At 39.5% G+C, this 16,880-nt stretch overlaps 1 protein-coding gene across 8 annotated transcripts in view; it reads left to right on the top strand.

Moving 5' to 3' along the window:
- Window positions 1–16,880, top strand: part of ZNF280D (zinc finger protein 280D) — an 84,557-nt gene that overhangs the window by 19,824 nt on the left and 47,853 nt on the right. For 6 of the 8 annotated variants that reach the window (XM_090029942.1, XM_090029938.1, XM_090029937.1 and 3 more), the window contains exons 3-5: window positions 5,092–5,157; window positions 5,254–5,624; window positions 10,578–10,695. In XM_090029942.1, coding sequence (XP_089886068.1) covers window positions 5,092–5,157; window positions 5,254–5,624; window positions 10,578–10,695 — 555 coding nt within the window. The remainder of the gene's footprint in view (window positions 1–5,091; window positions 5,158–5,253; window positions 5,625–10,577; window positions 10,696–16,880) is intronic. The other 2 variants (XM_090029939.1, XM_090029944.1) reach the window with 2 other exon arrangements.

Below are 16,880 nucleotides of genomic sequence, written 5' to 3'. Positions count from 1 at the left end.
TGCTACTTTTGGCAGAAGTTTAATGGTAGACAGTATATTTAATGAGATTTTCTTGTATGTGAATATAAGATGAAGGGCTTTTTTCCCCATGCTAATTGGTGGAGGAGGATGGGGGGGCTTCATCTTGTATTTGAGTAAATATAAATTATTTCCATAAATTTATTTCCTTTGTAACGTAGTACGTACTTACATGGCAGATAGAGCGAGTATATCTCTGAGAGAGTGAATTAATCATCTTCTGGCTTTTATATTATCAACATGGGTTTAAAGTAAAGTTTAAAATTTCAGAAACTTTCTTTGTGTTGGTGATTGGGAAGCCAGAATGAACACACCTTTGCTTATCCCTCTTTCTGTTTTGTAAACTAAATAAATTTGACATAAAATCACTGTGAAACAGCAACAAAGCTCTCAGTGTGACACATTTATTCCCTTTTTCATAAAGGATTATGCTTTTTAGGTACATAGCTGTGGTTAAAGCAATCACTTTAATACAGAATGCAGCAATTAATGCAGCTAATATTGTACATATTGTAAGAGAATGTTGTGGGGAATAAGGGAGGACCTTGACCAACATCCCAGATTAGCACTTAATACAGTAAATGGAAATTTGGTTTGGTTTTCTCATAATTTCCCCTGTTTTTCCAACTGCTGAACACAAAACTAAGCAGGATGGGAACTGGTAGCAGACTTAAGTGCTGTGATTACAAGTGGTTATTTCTTGAAAACAGTATTCAGTATGTTTCGTTGCTCAGATCAGGGCTGTTCATTTGGTGGGCCACGTGTGGCCGTTGAGGTGTTAACACACAACTCACTGGCTCCCATCTGACAGCCACTTTACCCATAGCTCTTGTGCTTGTGGCTGCCAGGGTCTCCAGGCTCCCCCTCCTGCCTTCAGCCTCTGGTTCCTGGCTCTGCTTTTAGGAGAGGGAGGTGCAGAGGGGCTGAACTGCTAGTGCTGTGCCCCCAGCAGGGTATGGAGCTCAGCTGCAAGCTTGACAAGAGAAGGAGCTAGGCTGCCTGTGCTGCAGGTGGGCTGCTTGCATAATATTTGCAGTTAGGAGGGGGCAGGGGAGAGCCAGGATGCTCATGTGTGGCCCGATGTGGTGGAGGGGGGTCATGGAGGTGGGTTGTACATGCTGTGTTGTGTGTTTGGTGAGGGGGAAGCTGGGCTGCATGCGGCAGAGGGCAGGGGGTGGGTCCCATGGTGTGTGGGCCCCCAGGTCTGTAGGCTTTGGCCCTTTGGTGCCGTGATGTTGGACAGCTCTGGCTTTTATTAAATACTTTAAAGATACTTAATCTATTACAGGACCTGAAAAATAAAGTTTTGATCATATGTAGTTGCAGTGAAAAACAAGGTTCCATGCTGAAATTACAAATGGTAGATTTATGAAGTGATTCAATCATAGACCCTCATGGAGTTTTTTTCTTTTAAATAGTTCATCCTGAGATCATATTATTATTTTTGGTAATATGTCTCATGTATGATCTAATAAATGTTTTAGGTGCATGGAATGTGAAGTATGTATGTGTGCGCGCTTTCACGTGCGTGCCCCAAATTGCCTAAAAGTAAAAACACACTTTGTGAACTATGGTGGCCAGAAAGCAATCTAGTTGTTCAAAAGATGCCCTGAGCTAGTGCTAGGTTTGAATTCCAGAGTGTTTAGCTAAGGTTATTGTTTTCCAATAGGTATGCAAACCATGTGTTATTAACTACAGAGCCTCTTCCTCCTCCTCTTAAGCCTAAAAGTAATTGTTATTCATTTGAGTAACCTGTTTGAAGTAAATAGTGTTTCTTAATCTGAATTGGTTGTTTAATCATTTGGGTCCTAGGATTTCCTGATTCCTGCCTCTCTGTTGACCAGTCAGAATTTTCACTACTTAGCTGCTTTTATTTGGTAGGTTCTTGTCCAGTGCCTTTGGGGGCTGATGATGAGTGTTTTTATTCCCATTTCATAGATGCAGTAACTAAGGCATAGAGAATTATTACATTTCATAATGTCATAATTTGTGGCAGAAGTAGTGGAAAAACACAAATGCCTGAGCTGTATTGTCTACTAGTCCACAGAGTAGCTTAGAAAAAAACTGTTTCGAATCTCTTTAGTTAGGCTCTGAGTGAAATGCAGCTGCCTATATTTCTATCCCTTTGGCATTTTACAGATAGGAATTTGTAAGGAGGTGCAGAAAATCATCAGTTTTGGAGAATTAATTAAACTAGAAAAAGGTTGATATGGGCTAATGAGCATTAAACCTGGACACTGGCAACTTGTAGGAAAGACAGTAAAAGCAAATGTCAGAGACCGAATGTTGGAAAATCTTCACCTAAACACTAAAGGAAAAGTTGAAGTATCACAGACAAATACTGGAGAATAGGTTCTCAATCTAGGTTCTCCAACAGACGCACACAAACGTGTGTGAGTTCCTGTATTATATATAAGGGAACTGGAAGGCCTGGCAATAGAAGATGACATTGACAAAATAATGTTACTGGAACATGCTAAAATAGCATAGGTAGTACTTGCAACCAGTAAGGAAAGACTGGTTACCTCACAGGAGTTAAGAAGTAATTGCTAAATTTAAAAGATCTCTTAGATTAATAAGGTAAGAATTGTGGGTGGAGAGGACCATGTGGTAGAATCAGTAAGGATACAGATTGAGTCATAAGGACACAAGTTTGATGACAGGATATACTGTGATTTTTTTTCTCAACAAAAGAGAGACTGCTGTTCTTCAGTACCATGAATGCAAAGACTGCAAAGTCTTGTAAGCCAGAAATAAATGCATAGTAGCTTCAAGAACCATGTTGTTTACATTTAAAATTTGAGGCACATAGTATGCAGTACACCAAACAAAAACGAAAGATGATGAAGGAGATCAGTGAATAAAACATGAGGTTCTAGGGGCTTTTTTGAGCCAAGCAGGTATCTGTCAGAAAATGGAAAGGAAAATGACAAGTGACCTGATGAAAAATGTCTTGCATTTGAAAGCTTGTCTGACTATCCCAACTGCATAGTTGGTCTAATAAAAGATATCACCCTAAGAAATCCTTGCCCCTTGTATAATTTCTGGGCCAGCACAGCTACTAAATCACTCTTATGCTACCAGAAAATGGAAACCAATCCTAGTTGAACAAGTAGAAATGAGCATACAGGCTTAAAAATTGGGATGACCACTCTAGAGAGGAGGATTTTGTGTAATGCTTGGGTGTGAGACAGATGGAACAGTTGTATCAGTATCAAAGGATACCAATACAAGCTGTTACAATGCCACTGTTACCTCTGCCTGATTCTGTAGTAGGACAAGTGTAGCAAAAGTGTTCCAACTGTTCATCCTGGATCAGATAGGGCGATCTGGCTCACTTGTATTGCTGCAGGAATGTGCATGTATAACAGTAACTTAGCAGCAACAAAAATAATCAGTTTCTCATTTGAATCTACTGGTGTATTGGAGGGCAGTAAACTTCAAATTATGTTTGAAAAAGTATTAGGCATTATATGTAATAAAGTTGTCTTCAATACTAGAAAAATTGCTTGAAGCATTTAATTGAAAGTCAAAGTAAAGATAGAGACAAAGCAATGCAGCTTCTAATAAGGGGAAATGGTACTTCTCTAGTTGGAATGTTCTGAATATATGAACTGAGTAATGGGTAAGGAAGGGATGACTGCCATAGTTTGAGACTTTCAATAAACCTTACACAACATTCCCTAAAGAAGACTGTTCAGACAAAAAGGAAGATATGAGTTGAAAGGTGAATTTCTGTTTAAAAATGGTAAATGTTCAGTTTGGCAAAAGGTTAAGAGTGAGGTATCCAGAAGCTGGGCATTTGAATGAATACATATTTTAATATATTAATATCTTGAAAGGGAATGACAAATGCATTGTCAAATCTACCGATAATGAATTATTTAGTGCAATCAAATCATGGTAAGATTGGGGAACCTTGGAGAGTATTGACTTTTCTGTACCAGTGGATATAGAATGGCAAATTAAATCCATTCTTAACCAACCAGAAGTACTGCACATTGGAAGGGATAATTTGAAGGTACTTCGTTAACCAGACTTCTAAAAAAATATAGTCCTACAGCTAGCTCAGTAGCAGGTCAGCCATTGCCTAGACAAATTAATATTTCAGGAACCTCACAAACACTGCAGAGACCGGGTGCTGGATGTTTATCAATACAGCAGAAGTTATTGTCCTGGTTAAAACAAATACAGAAGAACACCTGCCATCACTGCTAATTGTGTGAGTGACCACATTAGCCATAAGAAATAAAGAAGAAAATACTGTCAAGCCATTGGAATAAGAATGTTCACCTGGAATACGGGGAATTCTGGTAAGTCTTAAAATCCAGCAGAATGGAAAAGGGGACCAGACTAAAAAAACCCAACAAAAGCCACTAGCAGCATCAAAGATTTCTTTGTGATGACAGTCAAAGATTTGGTCTGCACAAGACAGGTATACAAAATAATATGACAAAAATAAATTGTGTATTCTTATTTACTCACAATACAGAAACATGGCTTATTCAACGTATTCCTTGAGATGTCCATAATGATGAGCTGATGCAGCTAATTTAGAATAAGTACTTCACATTATTCCTCCTACTGTATGTTACTTTGTGTTTGGAGTAATATGTTTAATCAGCAGCTAGTTGGGGGCGCAATTTGCTTCCTTTTTATAGAATCATTTCAGTACTTGGGCAACTTTTATAAGAAATAAATTTATTCGTTTCTGGCTGTTATTGTTGTCTTCATAGCCATCACAGCTAATCACGAAATCCATTTGTGAGAGCTGTGCATTCTAATCTTCTTGAACTAGAGCTAAAGATGACTTGGTAAATAAGGTTGTTAGGGACTAAAACTGCAAGAAGATGGTATCTTTAGTTCCTTGTTTGTACAAGAGAGATTGTGTGCAGCTTGGTTTGTCAGGTATTCTAGAAATGGCATTCCAGCTAATAAGTGAACAATTCTTAGTGGCTTATGATAGCATAACAAATAAATGTATTTACTGCTTTTCATTTTTGTTTTTATTAAAATTGAGTTCAGCTTTTAGTAATTCAGTACTGGAATTAAGACGCATGTAACTTTTAACAGATATATTGAACAGAGTCAACCTGAGCTCATCACGAACGGGAATGCAGAATGGTGCACCCAGTAGAGGTACTACATTGTCCTAATATGGTAATTAAGAAAAACTTAATGAAACTTATGATTGCATTTATGGTATGATAATTACTGTGTGATTCTGCGTAACAGGTACAGTTACTACATTCAAGCCTGGTAGTCAACACTATGCGACTCCTGCCTCCAGTCCTGGTACCGTGCCTGTTTCTTCAGTCTTTCAGTCTGTATCGAGACCTACAACTAGCTCTGTGACAGGTCAACCATTGTCTAGACCAATGAATGTTTCAGGAACCTCACAAACACTGCAGAGACCTGGTACGGGATGTTTATCAACACAGCAGATATCTAGATCAAGTTCTGGAATATCACAACCTGTTAGCAGACCTGTAACGATTCCAGTAACAACACAGCCAGTATCAAGAAATACCACGATTCCTGAAATGACTCAGCCTGTACCTAGGCCAGTGGCTACAGTAACAACACAACCTGTAATATTAAATCAGGTAAAATATTATATAATAGTTTTAGCTACTAAAGGTTAAATTTCTGTTAAATAAGTAACATCCAAAACTGAGAAAGTTATTGTTCCTTGTTATATGTTGTATCACTTAAGAACTTAGAGCCCCTAAAGTGCATTTGTAGGAACATTTTTATGATACATAAGTTCTCTCCCAAGAAGCTAAATATTCCATTCACTTTGTGCTACACTTCATTTTGAAGTTGCCTAGTTTGCTTAAAACTTAAAGCTTCAATTTTTCAGACTTACATACAGTAATACACCCACAGTTGTGTGTAAAAGCTTCTATATCTATGTAAGGCTTTGGACTTCGGTAAAATTCAGATTCTTCATATAGGATGTGGTGAACATATGTTCTATTTCTGAAATGTAATTTTTTAATTTCCTTTTAAAAATGTTTTTTGCTAGAGTGTTCTGCAGCATACTAAACTAAGTTCCTGATTGAATAAATTGAAGAAACATAAGAATATATCTTAGGGAGCAAACTAATAGTCTAATAGTCTGGGCATTTAAATGAGGCTGTAGTTCATTTTGATATAAATTATAGATTGATGTCCACAATTTTGTATTAATTTCAAATATATATGTGATAATGCTAGATTACAAATGAGCTAATGCCTGTATTTTGTAATGCATAAAAATTTTTTTTTCTTTTGCTATTATTATTCTTAAACTGTATTGCTGAAGAGTATTTCAGGATGCAAGATGTGTGAATTTAATTAGTATGAATGTATTAAGCTAGCACTGTCCAACTGGTGGCCCACAAAGGGCTAACATGTAGCCCCTGGGTTCCCACCTGACCACCACTTCCCTTTTGGTTCAGCAACAGCAGCCAGAGTTTCAGGACTCCTTTTCCCTACTTCGGCTTCTGCTGCTTGACACAACCCTAAGGGGTGGAATGGGGCAGGTTGGGCAGCACCACATAGCCCACAGTGCCCGGGGGGGCGCTGATGACCTTGTTCACCTGTACAGTGCTGTAACAGGGGTGCCTGTGACTGAGCAGCTGAAGGTAAGGTGGGGCACTGTGCATCTGTGCAGTTCAGGGGCAAGAAGAGTACCCAAGTGGGAGGTATGCTGAGGGGCAATGTCTGTGCTCATGGAGTGTGTATGTGAGGGAGGGAGCCCCTGTGCATGCAGCAGGGAGGGAGCAGCAATGCATGCAGGGCCCCTGACCACTTAAGTGTTAGACTACCCTGTAGTAAACTGAAAATAAATGAACAACGTAAATGGAAGTGAGTTGGGAAATAAGTTTTGGATAGTTAAATCTTTCAGTTCCTTGCATTATGTTTTGTCTTTAATACCATCCTGTAATTTTAGGTCACTAACTTCATTTTAAAGACTCTTGTGAGTAGGGAGTAAATAGCAACGTCAGCATTCCTTTTTGTTATGATGTCCTTTATGGTTGTTTTTCATCTTTTTTCTAGATGTTAGTGTGGTCTTTCTTTTTCAGGATTCCGAAATAATTCCATAGCAGTGTGTAGGTAGAATACACTTCATATTATCAAATCATGCCCTGTTTTTCATTCATAATTCCAGCTCCAGGTTGTACCCTTTATTTTCTTTTTTTTATTGATGTCTTTGAAATCTTTCATTATAATTAACATATCTCTTGTTATTAATGCACACTGAAGTGCCCGTTCAGTAGATGTGGCTGCCTCTAAGACATTAGAAGACACTGATCCCTTCAGATCAAATGACAGAACCAATTTGGATGAAAAAACACTTACAAATAGAACAAACAGCTCTAAAATATCAGTACACCTTTTTGTACATTCTTTTCTGGCAAAATATCTTCAATAGCAGTTAACCTAGTAAAATCACCTTGACTTTTCTCCAGAATAATCAAATAACAGTTCAGAAGAATAAAATATAGCCATGATATAATAGTACCAATGTTGGTTTTAGGGCCGTGTGAAATTTCAGAGGTGTTTCGGCCCGTTTTGGCACCCAAAACACCAAATCTGAATTGAAACGGAAGGCTCCGAAACATCTCTGAAATTAAACAAAACTATCCTAAACGTTTCAGAAAATTTTGGGGTTTCGAAGCAGGGCTTACAGGGAAACAGAAACTAAGAAGAGGGAGGCAAGAGGGTGGGAGGACTGCTCTGATATTGACATCTGTAGTTGGCCAGTGTCTGTGATCTGTCCCTGAGGTCCCTTCCAATTCCAGTGCTCCGGGGAAGGGAGAGCTGCCTGCTGTCATCACGCACATAGATTTGGAGGCCCGTGTCCCCTGGGAGCAGTCTGACACAGCCCTCTCAGGGGGCATGGGGCCCTGGATCTGCATGCAGGATGACAGCGTGCTGCCACTGCCGGCAAGTAATACAAGTTTTGCTTTGAACAGTTTGAGGCGTAGTTTCACAAAAACCCCTGCACCTATCTCTGTGAAACTTGGCTGGCTTCATGCCCTCAGAAGGGGCTACCATCCCTGCAATTTTCACCTGAATCGGGCAAGAAGTGACAACGTTAAATGCATTTTAGTGATTCCCTATTATAGCCTATGGCTGAAATACCGAAACAGCATTGAAACTCTGAAACAGATTCGGCTGAATTGAAATGGGACAGTGATCTGAAACACCAGAACGAATCGTTGTCCCTCTGAAACGCTGAATCCGAAACCGAAACAAAATATAGCAGTTTCGCACAGCCCTACTTGCTTTCGTATAAGGACAGAGGAAGCCAGACTTAAAATGGAGCTTTTACATTAGCTGATGATTTAGTCTATCCTCTTTCCTGTACAGGCAGCATACAGAGTCCTTCATCCCAACCTAAAATTCAGCACAGACTGACTGCTTGAAAATGTTCTTAGCTTTTTTGGCCTGTTTTACAGCTAGTGCTGAGTTCCATACTGCCACAGTTGCACTGCTAGCTGTATGTGGGTAACTACCTTAAAGATGCCATGGATAAATTAACGTGAACAGTGACAGCAGGGTAAGAATACTATTAGATTGATAACAGATGGGACATAATGCTCTTAAAACTTCTCAAACTGCTAGTAATATTTTTAACAGAACCAAAATAACATTTGCATCCTCAGCTGCTCTTAAAAATCAGACTCAATTTAGTAAGATTGGATGAGAAGGCTCATCAGAGGAGGGAATGACTTGTGATTTGTGTAAATTTGAGATTTTTTTTTTTTTAACTCCTGCAGGGATTACAGAAAGAATTTACAAGAAAAAATCCTTTTCTTTTGTTGCATTTGTACTGATGAGTGCCCTAGACTAGATGAGGCTTCTATTGTCATACTTGTGTTAGCACTGTCAACTAGATTTTCTCCTAAGAAGTTTAATCAACATGGTGGGTAAAAATTGGTAGTAAAAATTACAGTGGTTGCTATAGTCACTACAGGGTAGTCTTTTTTGTGTGGGTAGGCACAGCTTTGAGTAGGAGATCATCTATGAGATACTTGTATTGAAATGTGAAATAATTTGACTAAGCAGAAAAGTTATTTAGGGAATGCATTTACTATTATCCGTGTTTCAGTTTCTTAGTGCGAATCGGGGGGAGTGAAGAGAGGTCACTTTTTTTCCCTCTCTGCGGTGGAAAAAAAACTCCATTGAAATTTCATAGTGGATGCCCAGATATAGAAGCATCATTTATTGATTCTTCCAGCAGCACGTCACATGTGCTGGCACAAGTTGTGGAAGGAAAGACATGAGACCCAAGTCAAGCGCCACCTCATGTGGTGATCTTATTATGGCAAGCCTTCTTAATTGTGTCCTTATTTTACCTTACTCTATTCATTTAGTCCATTATCAATCCAAGTTGTTGTCACTGCTTTTTGATATCCTTCTTCTTTAAAGAAACTAGCTCTGTAAAAGAAAAGTTGTCTCTACCAGCAGTAAAAAAACATGCAGATACTTATGTGAAATTGGTATGCTGAGGAAAGGGAAATAATATTGGGCAGTTCTTGATGGGGATTATATTTTGCCAGGGCCTATTTTTCTTACAGCATCATCTAGTTAAAACTAAAAATGAACTCATCTTTGTCATGTTCTTAATTCATTATGCTGCTTCTGGAAATTGTGTATATTCTCAAATTTATGTAGAATGGCCATTTGGATGAATGAGGCATGAATGACCAGTAACACTGGACATGGCAATAGAACTTTATTTTTCAGATTCATATGGTATATTATTAAGAGAAAGTGGTTATCATTGGTCTTTAGAAATAACCCACTAGAAAAAAATGAGTGTTTTAAAGTTTAACATTTTTGAATTGGTATGCAGAAGAATAGTTAAATTGGTTTGTATTTTTAAATGTTATGTGTGATGCTAGAAGGACATATATTTTAAATGAAATCTTAAAACCCTGGAAAACAGATTAGCATTTTCTATTGTATTTTACCCTAAGTAGTTATTACAGATTCTGCATCTTGACTTGTATTGGTTCCAGGTGCTATTAGATGATCAGGAAGCACAGTAGAGAAAAGAAGGTTTTAAAAAACCAAAAAAAGGAGAAGGGAAAAAGGAAAAGCTGATCTTGCTCTAGGGTTTTAATTTCAGTTCTTTAAATGCAGTTTGCTATCTTCAGAAATAACTAGTAAGTGTCTGAATTTAAGTAAGAAAGGGGAAAAAGCATTGCTTTGAGAGAGAATTCAACTTTTATTAGAAAGATTATCAAATCTGCCTAAATTAGTAGTTTGTACATTTTTAAGACCTTGTTGCCTTTCTGACAGCACAGGAATAGACAAATTACCCACAAATTAGTTGGGTCAAGTAGCTCTCAGCAGGATTTACGTTGTTAGTATTTATGGCGATTATAAAATGACTGTTTAGAAAAGGTGTGTTCTCTGCATCCATATGTACTTTAAAAAAGCAAATGTATGATACTGCAAAAACAACTTGCATTTCTATGTCGATTTTTTTTCACCTGCAGTTTTTAAAGTACCCTATAAAATTTAAGTGTCAAACTTTTCTCTTCTCTTTTGAAAATTAGGGCTATGTTATAAATTCTCCACAAGCTGTACCAAATAATACGCCTGGGATATTGTTTGGCTTGAGACAGAACTCAGGAACTCCACAATATCAGAGTGGAACAGAAATAAATATAACAGGTGGGTATAAATATATAAGTTAAAAACAAAAAATTAAAATGTAGAGTATCTTGTAACTCTCATGCAGCTATTGGAGTTATCATCTTAAAGATTTTTGAAGATAGTGCAGTTAGTTGTCTTTTATGAATAAGATTATTATTGGTTTGTATTCAGGAAAGTACGATGAAGCATCATGCTTCAAAGTTTTGCACTTATAAACTCAGATGCATTATATAGTAAACCTAACCGATATAGCTTTCTGATTGTCTACATGAAAAAATTACTTGCAGGCTCACTGGAAATGACTTTTTTGGTAGGGGAAGGCTTACTTGCAGCAAATACAACACTCTGACTAACATCAATGAAAGTGCCTGTCAGCCAGTAAGAGGCAATGGAGCAGTGCCAAAAGAACTTCCTGAATCTGCTCAGTGGATTCCTAAATGTCATTCCTTGTTTCCTGATTGCTGTAAATAGCAATTGGAGTAGACAGATCAAAGAGATCCATTTTGGGAAACTCAAGAGGGGAAAGAATAGCTGTTGTTTTATAGCCACCAATTTTTTTTTTAAAGAAAATTACTTATTTTTAGATGCATAATTGGCTGAATCAGAAACTGCTTATTGTGGCTAAATAGTATTTGTATTTGTAATTATTAATTATGGGATTACTGTATTGCTTGTTAAATTTAACTTTAAATTTCAAGTGTCACTTGTGACGGCTAATGTTTTTCTGGTCACTGCACAGGTGGAGTTTCATTGTGGGTGAATGGATGGGATATACTACAATTTGATTACCGCTAAACTGTATTTGGCCGTTGTTTCTGTTCCTTTCACAAGATAACAATAAAATCAGGTGTTGTGAAGTAAAATGAGTAAGACAGAATTAAAACAATCCATTGGTGGCGGTGGTGGTTTCATGCTTGTAATTAAGGCATTTTCTATTCTTTTGTCATTCAATCCCAAAAGGTTGTCTCTTTCCTGTATCTTTACACACACTGTTGACATAGTCTTCCCCACCTTACCCCACATTCTTTCTAGATGAAATAAGTAATTTGTTCTGTAATTTTGATAAGGGCCTGATCTTGTAAAATGTTCAGTGAACTCTAAGCATCTGAATAATTCCATTAGAGTCAGTGGGACTATTTGCATATTTAAAAGTTCGACTTATGTTTATGCGTTTTTGTTGCATCAGCACCAACCAGGATTCTGAACTGAGGTGTTTTCATGCAGTTCATTACCTAGCTATTTGTATATATGTCTCTATAAAGTCATATAGATTAAAACAGGAATTTTTAAATCGCCTGCTTAATCATAGGGAACAAAGTTACCTTTTGGCCTTTGAGAGACAGCTGGCTCTCTCACAACACAATGTCGTGTAGGCGTGTCCAGAATACAGCAAGAAAATCCTATTGAAGACAACCAAACAACAAGTAAATTAGGAGTGAGCTGGCTTGATTTAATTTTGAGAATGGTATGTGCAGCAATAAAGACCCAAAAGTCAATATGAATAGGCAGTTAATTTCATAGAATTGTTAATGCTCCCTGCGACAAAATCTTCAATGAAACTGAGGGAGAGACAGCAGGAAATTTTGAACATTTAGCTCTATCAGCTTGCCAAGATTCTTTTAAAAGAACCTTGTGTTCTCAGGCTATCAGAAAGAGATGAAATTAGTGAAGTGCCTTGTTTGAGGATTTAATTATTTAGAAATAATCATGGGTCTTCATATTAATTGATAAGAATTAACAGCAATGACCTTTTCTAGAGTTAATATAAATTGGTTTTTAAAAAAGTACCCTGTCATAGGTAATTTATACTTAAGTATCTGAAGTCCTAGAATAAGTTTTAAGTTAATTTTGTTTACCAAGTATTCTATCCAGTGGGAAGCATGGGTATGTACTTGCCTTTTGTTGAAGAAAATAAGGAGACTTTCACATGGGGTTTTTAGAAACGTAATGTTGCATGTATTATAGAACTTAATACTAACATGTGTTTAAGTTGGAGTTGTTTATAGTAACATCATTGAGTAATGGTAATTAATATTAAATAGAAAAAATGAAACATTCTTGTTACCAACATAAATATTTGTTTGTATTTGTAAAAATCAAGGAATATATGTCCCTTTCTGCATTGTTTTGCCTTTTACCTTACTCTAGGTTGGAGTTTTTTTGTTTTTGTTTTAAGATTGTCATGTTGATTCTCCCTTCATACTGGTGTAAATTGGAGAGAACTCATTTTAGTCACTGGTTGTAAGGAAGAACTCAGCTGTATTTGTGAGTGTTTTGTTAAAGTGGTTATGATCAGGTGACTGTTGGCAGTTCAGATTTCACAAGTGTCTTCCCTAATCTCCCACTACATTATTTCCCAATTCAGGAAGGCATCCCTGTTGAGGAAAACACTAAGCACAGCTTAATTGGAATTTACTTGTGCTAAATTGCTTCCTAAAATCAGGGGGATAGGCTCAATCCTGTTACCTGTTAGGTGTGTCTTTAGCCCTGTTACCTTGACAAGTCTTATTGAAATCAAAGTTAAGCATATCTGTAAGAATTAGAAGGATATAGGACTATATCATTTAATAATTGTCCTGTTAACTGGCATGCTGCTGAGATAAACCAGTTGCTTTTTTTCACTAGCTATTATCTAGTATTTGAATTATTTAGATTAAATACTTTTCATGGTGTAGCTGCAATTGCTTTTCAGTATACATCTGAATTTTGTTATTTACTGATACAAACAGGTTCGGATATTTTAAATTAATAACCATATTGACTCGAATCCAAGGCAAGGGCTTTTCCCCATGCAGCATGGGGAGGGAGGGAAGCCTCATCTTGGCTTGAAGTATGAAATGGAAGCCAATGGCTGCTGCAGCCCTGGATCTCGCTCTGGAACTAGAGCTACCACCTGCTCTAGGGTGAGGTGGCTCAAGGTGGCTTATGAGGTGGGGCAGACTGTGCAGGGAGGAAGCGCGGGAGAGGCTGCACAATGTGGGGGAGAAGCGCAGGGGAGACTGCAGGGGGAGGGGAGAGGAGAAGAGTGTGGGGGAGACTGTGGGGTCAGGGGAGTGGTAAAGAAGACTGCACAGTATCTGGGGAGCTGCCCCAGCCCTGGTCCTGACCTGGTCCAGTTGAGACCAAAGCTGCTTCTATTAATTGCACTGGTTTAGAGCTGGAGTCAAAGGCAGCAGCCTTGGGGTGGGGACATGTGGCAGGGGGAAAGTCATGGAGGAGGGGGCAGGCAATGGGGTAGGGGTCTGGCTGCCTGCTCACCCTCCTGCCCCCCACTTCTGTCCCTGCTGCAGTGGTGGGATGGGAGGAGGAATTTAAGACGACTCCAATACATGTAAATTAATAACAAATATATTATTTTCCATGTGTAGAATCTAATTCAGGGAGTTTGTATGAAAGTTGAAGTCACCATGGATTTGGGTAATAGTATTATACAAAAAACCCCCCACCTTAATATAAAATACTAGAATTTTATAATGCAGAACCACAGATAACAATCCAACTTCAGTGCCTGTGCTCTCCTGTTCCCTACGTGTAACATTATTGGAATTGCTTGCAAATTTTGCCTTTGAGTATAGCAAAATATTTTAGTAATGTGTTTGTGGGGGGAGGGTTCCAGAACACATCACAAGATTTGTGTTTAAAAATTCTTATATTGGTGGGAATTATTACAAACTATATAAATGCTTAAAAGTAATTTTCTGATGTACATGACTCTTGCAGCAAGTTCCACTCAGGCAGTTCAGTCTGCCACACCAGTTACACAAATGCATCCGTTAGTTACACCTACAAGAATAGTGCCAATTGTGGTTCCGCAGGCCTGCTATACAAATACCTTCCATGGTACTGAAAAAAGAATAAACTTGTACCAGCTGCACAAAAGCCATTGCTGACCGATTCACAAAAGTGGTTAGCAGTGAAGGTATAAGTAAACAGAAGCACTAAAACCTAACACTTACCAATGAATAGCCTAGATCAGTGGTTCCCAAACTCTAATATACTGAGTACCACCAGTTTAAAATGATCCAGCTTTAAGTACCACCAGCAAATTTTTCATACCCATAGGCAACAGACCATGAATTAAAACAACATCAAAACCTTTAGTAATCATAAAACAAGCTGTGGCTTGAGAGTGACAGACAGACACACATACAAACACACAGTGCCCAGCAGGTAAGTCAGGGGAGAGAGGCAGATCAAGGTCCCTACAGTGAGGGATGAAATGGAGCAGGTGCAGGGGTGAATGGAACCCTGAGGCTGGGGTGGATCATGGGATGGAGCAGCGGGCGGCTCATCCAGAGACACTGGGGGAGGTGTGGGCAGGTGCCCCCCACCGAATCTCTGCATGGGGCAGAGGCAGGCTGCCTGCTGTAAACTGGATTCTGCACCATGCTGTTGTTGCCCCAGGAGCCTTGGGTGATGCCATGTGCTGGCTGCATTGTGTCCTCTGCCTGCCCAGTGGCAGCAGGCACATGGCATTCTGTGCAGCTCAGGAGGCAGCAGTAGCGCACTGCATAGTGCAGTGGCAACCCACTGCTCCCCAGGGGTTTTCTCCCATTAGGCTGGCTCACCCTGTCCACATGACACGGCCGGCACAAAGGAATCTTTCCAGGAACATGGGGGGCTCCACCCGCTGGGCGCACCCCAGGGCAGTCATGGGGGGGTACGTGCCCCTGTTCGGTGCATGGGCGCAGGTGAACTGCGCACTGGGCCCTGCACCACATGGTGCTGCCTTCAGAAGTGTGCAGGATGCTATTTGCCTGCCGCCGCTAGGCAGGCAGATGTGCTTGGCCAGTACACAGAACACACGTGGCGTCCCTCAGGTACGGAGGCAGTGGCAGCAGCAGCACAGTGCAAAGCACAGCACGCAGCCCATCTCTGCCTGGATCTGGGGGCACACCTACCCCAGAGTGCACACAGGACCCCACCCCTCTGCTGTATGGAAAGGGAAAGTGGGCTGAGGAGAGAGAACCCCGGGAAGCAGTGGGCTGCCCCTGTGCTCTGCACCATGCTATTGCTGCCTCCAGAGCTGCACGGGATGGCATGTGCCTGCTGCCACCGGGTAGGCGGAGGATGCAGTACAGCCATTGTGCAGAAGGCTGTGTGCAGTAGGTTGCATCTGGGCTCTGTGTGTACAGCTCCTCCCCCCAGCCTTCTGCAAACCACTTCCAGGTCATGTGCTTACCACAGTTTGGGAACCACTGGCCTAGATGTCATTTAAGTGATACCTTATTTCTCATTTTGCCCAGATATCATTTAAATTACTTTAGACAGAAGTGTGCATTAGAAATATGTGTTCAGCATATTCTCATATAATAGTTGTGCCCAAACTTTCTAGGTAGTGGTCTAGATAAGTGATTCAGGGTTGGTCTATAAACGGGATCCAGGGCCTGTGATTAACCTTTGGGCCCAATTCCTGTGTGGAGTCAGGCAGTCTGGTGCATGGCCCTGGCTTGGTGCACACTGTATTGGACCTATGGCCCCACCCCCGTACACCAGACTGATCCAGTGCACAGAGCCATGCCATCTAGCTCCAGCGTTTGGAAATTGGGCAGCAGGGGAAACATGGCAGTGTTAATTCCTGGACCTGTGGGTAGCCCTGCAATTCAGATGACATGGCTCCGCAAGCTGGAGGTTGAATACCATTAATTTATAACATTCAGGAAAAAAACAGCATTTGAATCATTAGAAGCAAAACAGGGCTTTTCATGATGGTTAAATGAAAGTCTAATAACAAAGCTGAAAATTAACTAAAAAATCTTTTTCTTTGTGGGTGATTCTCCCAAGGATTAAAATATTTTTAGTAGCATTCCTATTATATTTGTGAAACCTTTATAGTTAGTGCAATACGTCTTGCATTTTTTTAACATGATATGGAATGCAAGTTATCTATGTTTATATTGCAAATTACAGTGTGTATGTAGATGTTACTGTGTAAAAGTGAAATCTTAATTTCCCTTTTTTCGTAGGAAAGTGAACTCTATAACGGTTTTGCTTAAGAATAGCTATCCCTTATTTGTTTGCAAGTATTGCTTGCCAGATTGTAAACTCTACCCAAGAAGTATGATCTAAGTGAAGTTTGAGAACGTGGAAAGGTCTATTTTTTGTTCTTCTCTTAAGCTTCCTTATCTGGTGGTAGTATCTCTCAGGCCAGTCCACATTATAGTTTTTAGCAGGTAAAAGTCTTATTCTGTTAATTAACAGTG

Source organism: Crocodylus siamensis, chromosome 15, assembly GCF_052110815.1.
Source record: "Crocodylus siamensis isolate JL-2025a chromosome 15, ASM5211081v1, whole genome shotgun sequence".
Lineage (NCBI taxonomy): Eukaryota > Metazoa > Chordata > Crocodylia > Crocodylidae > Crocodylus > Crocodylus siamensis.
This window is presented reverse-complemented; position numbering and strand designations above follow the sequence as displayed.